General features: G+C 37.2%; 1 protein-coding gene across 1 annotated transcript; it reads left to right on the plus strand.

Moving 5' to 3' along the window:
• The first annotated feature begins 1,024 nt into the window (after positions 1 to 1,024).
• Positions 1,025 to 1,298, plus strand: LOC126024465 (cyclin-dependent kinases regulatory subunit 2-like). The gene is made up of 2 exons (XM_049784884.1): positions 1,025 to 1,217; positions 1,252 to 1,298. The coding sequence occupies exons 1-2, from the start codon at positions 1,025 to 1,027 to the stop codon at positions 1,296 to 1,298; spliced, it is 240 nt and encodes a 79-aa protein (XP_049640841.1).
• Positions 1,299 to 2,915: the final 1,617 nt, after the last annotated feature.

Below are 2,915 nucleotides of genomic sequence, written 5' to 3' on the forward strand. Positions count from 1 at the left end.
TTGTGACTTGTTCTATAGTCAAAGCAATTCATTTAACGAAGTCAAGGTCCCTGAAGTAATCAGCATTTTACAGATTTGTACTTATTTTTCTCCAGTTCTGACTTATCCATTCTGACTTGGTGATAAGGATGGGTCGTTGAAAGACTTTGTGAAAGAAATAGGCTGAAGGACTATTGAAAGCATGATGTACAAAACTGATGAATCGGGATTTACTAATTTACGAAAGATTGGCTGATGCTGATCTCTGTCTACAACTGCCCTTTACACTGGGGAAGAACCACATTGACTGGCTGAATGATGAATAACTGCAAAGATATAGTCTCCTGTTTCCCACTTCGACACTACCATTTTTTATTTTCTTTTTTCTTTTTGGTTTTTCCGCCGCCACCATCTTCATGGACTTGGTGGTCTTCTGAATGCTCTTGATGGACTTCATCGGCCTGGTAATCTCTTTCCAAGTTGCCATATTCCGTACTTGAATCCATTGCGGCTGCATGGACCGGCCATAGAGCCCCGCAATGCTGGCCACGGAGAACATGATGGTGGTACTGCATTCTACATTACCATTCTTAAAGTACAAGTCCATGGACCATTGTTTCAGGGGTGTGTAACACCTAAAACGCAGGGGCCTAACCATATTGCCTGTCCGCACAGGGGCTAGTGTGTAAGTGTTAAAATGTTGACAAAATCTTATTAACCCTCCCTGGGTCCAATTACAGATAGAAATGTTCACTCCAAATGGTTTACAGAGAAAACTAATTTAAACTATCAGGTTAAGTGCTTTACAAAAATCATCAAAATAACTAGAGAACCATGAACTTCCAAAATTAAAACATGAATAATATGGCAAGATTTTTGACATTAGAGGAAAAAATATAAACTATTAAAGTTCATCGTTGGGCCTCGGGACGGTTGGCCGCAGTTGGGTCTTGCCTCCGCTCTGCCGAGGACGTGCGCTGTGATTTGCTACGCTGCACTGGGCTGCTGAGTTCGTTCCCACCTCCGCCTCCAGCCCGCCTCAGGGATGGCCCACAAGCAGATCTACTACTCGGACGAGTACTTCGACGAGCACTGTGAGTACCGGCATGTCATATTACCCAGAGAACTCTCCAAACAAGTACCCAAAACTCATCTGATGTCTGAGGAGGAGTGGAGGAGACTTGGTGTGCAGCAGAGTCTAGGCTGGGTTCATTACTTGATTCATGAACCCAAATATTCGTGGATACTACAATCAGTAATTCTTCATATTCAACATTCTTCTCTTTAGACGACCTCTTCCAAAGGATCAACAAAAATGAAGTATCTCTGGAGACGTCAATTAAATCTTCTTTTAAATTGAGTGTAGATGTGTAGATATGGTAGTATTCAGTGAATACTTGAAAATGTACAAATTGTTCATCATACCTGTGTATGAGATGTATTCTTCACAGCAACAGAGCTCAGTTAAATGCAACTGCAGTAGGTTACGATAAGATGTTTAAGACAAAATTTCTTCTAGTTTTTCTTTTTTTTTTAATTTATTTAAACACCTTAATTACATACATGATTGTGTTTGGGTTTCAGTCATGTAAAGAACACCACCCATCACCAGTGCAACATTCGCATCACCAATGTCCCAAGTCTCCCTTCTCCCCACCCGACCCCCGCCTGTACTCTAGACAGGCTCTCCATTTTCCTCATACATTCTCGTTATTAGGACAGTTCAAAATGTAGTTATTTCCCTAACTAAACTCATCACTCTTTGTGGTGAGCTTCCTGAGGTGAGCTGGAACTTCCAGCTCTTTTCTCTTTTGTGTCTGAAAATTATTATTACAAGGGTGTCTTTCATTTTTCTTAAAACCCATAGATGAGTGAGACCATTCTGCGTTTTTCTCTCTCTCTCTGACTTATTTCACTCAGCATAATAGATTCTGTGTACATCCATGTATAGGAAAATTTCATGACTTCATCTCTCCTGACAGCTGCATAATATTCCATTGTGTATATGTACCACAGTTTCTTTAGCCATTTGTCTGTTGAAGGGCATCTTGGTTGTTTCCAGAGTCTTGCTATGGTAAATAGTGCTGCAATGAATATAGGTGTAAGGAAGGGGTTTTTGTATTGTATTGTAACTTTACCTGTTACTTTTGTTAAATAAAGTTTGTATGATGCATTTAAAAAAATTTAAAAAAAGAAAAAATGTTAAAGTTAAGTAGCATAAAGATCTAAATTTGAGTTGGAAATATCAGCATATAAAATGATTTTAATGGCCTTTTTGAAAGAAATATTTTTGTCCTAGATATGTCTGCTAAAAATTAATTGTCCAGAGTAATTTTCAACCCACCATAAATAAACATTCTAGTATTGATTGTATCACAGTACAATTTCTAAAACAAAGTATGGGTTTCTACCTTTTCTATAGGATTTACCAAAGAGTTGGTATAAAAACATTTTTTAATAAATAAAGAAGCAATGTAAGAAACCACTGTTTTAAATGGATGCTTTATGCTACAGCTACTGGCTATGTAAAGAGAAATTTCTAGCCTAATATAATGTATCTCTTAAAAGAAACATTCAATACTCTATGTTGAATATAGTATCCAAATATTCATCACCATAATATCAATACTGAAATCAATTAGATTTCTAGACCTACCATTTTACAGGAACTACATGAGGCAAATGAATATATAAATTGGATTTACTCATAGACTGTAGCCAGCAACATCTACACGATGGGACTTGTTCTTTAAAGACAGTCTATGTTTTTTAATAAATAAATGATGAAAGAGAAATAAGAAAGCAGAGAAACCAGAGAGAGGAGATAGAAAAGAAAGAAGGAAATATCTATAAATTAAATGACTTGAGACCTATCAAACAGGTAGAACTTGTTTGAATCTGTCCACTAGCAAATTCAGCTAGGAAATAAAAACTCA

This window comes from Suncus etruscus, chromosome 12 (genome assembly GCF_024139225.1).
Source record: "Suncus etruscus isolate mSunEtr1 chromosome 12, mSunEtr1.pri.cur, whole genome shotgun sequence".
NCBI lineage: Eukaryota > Metazoa > Chordata > Mammalia > Eulipotyphla > Soricidae > Suncus > Suncus etruscus.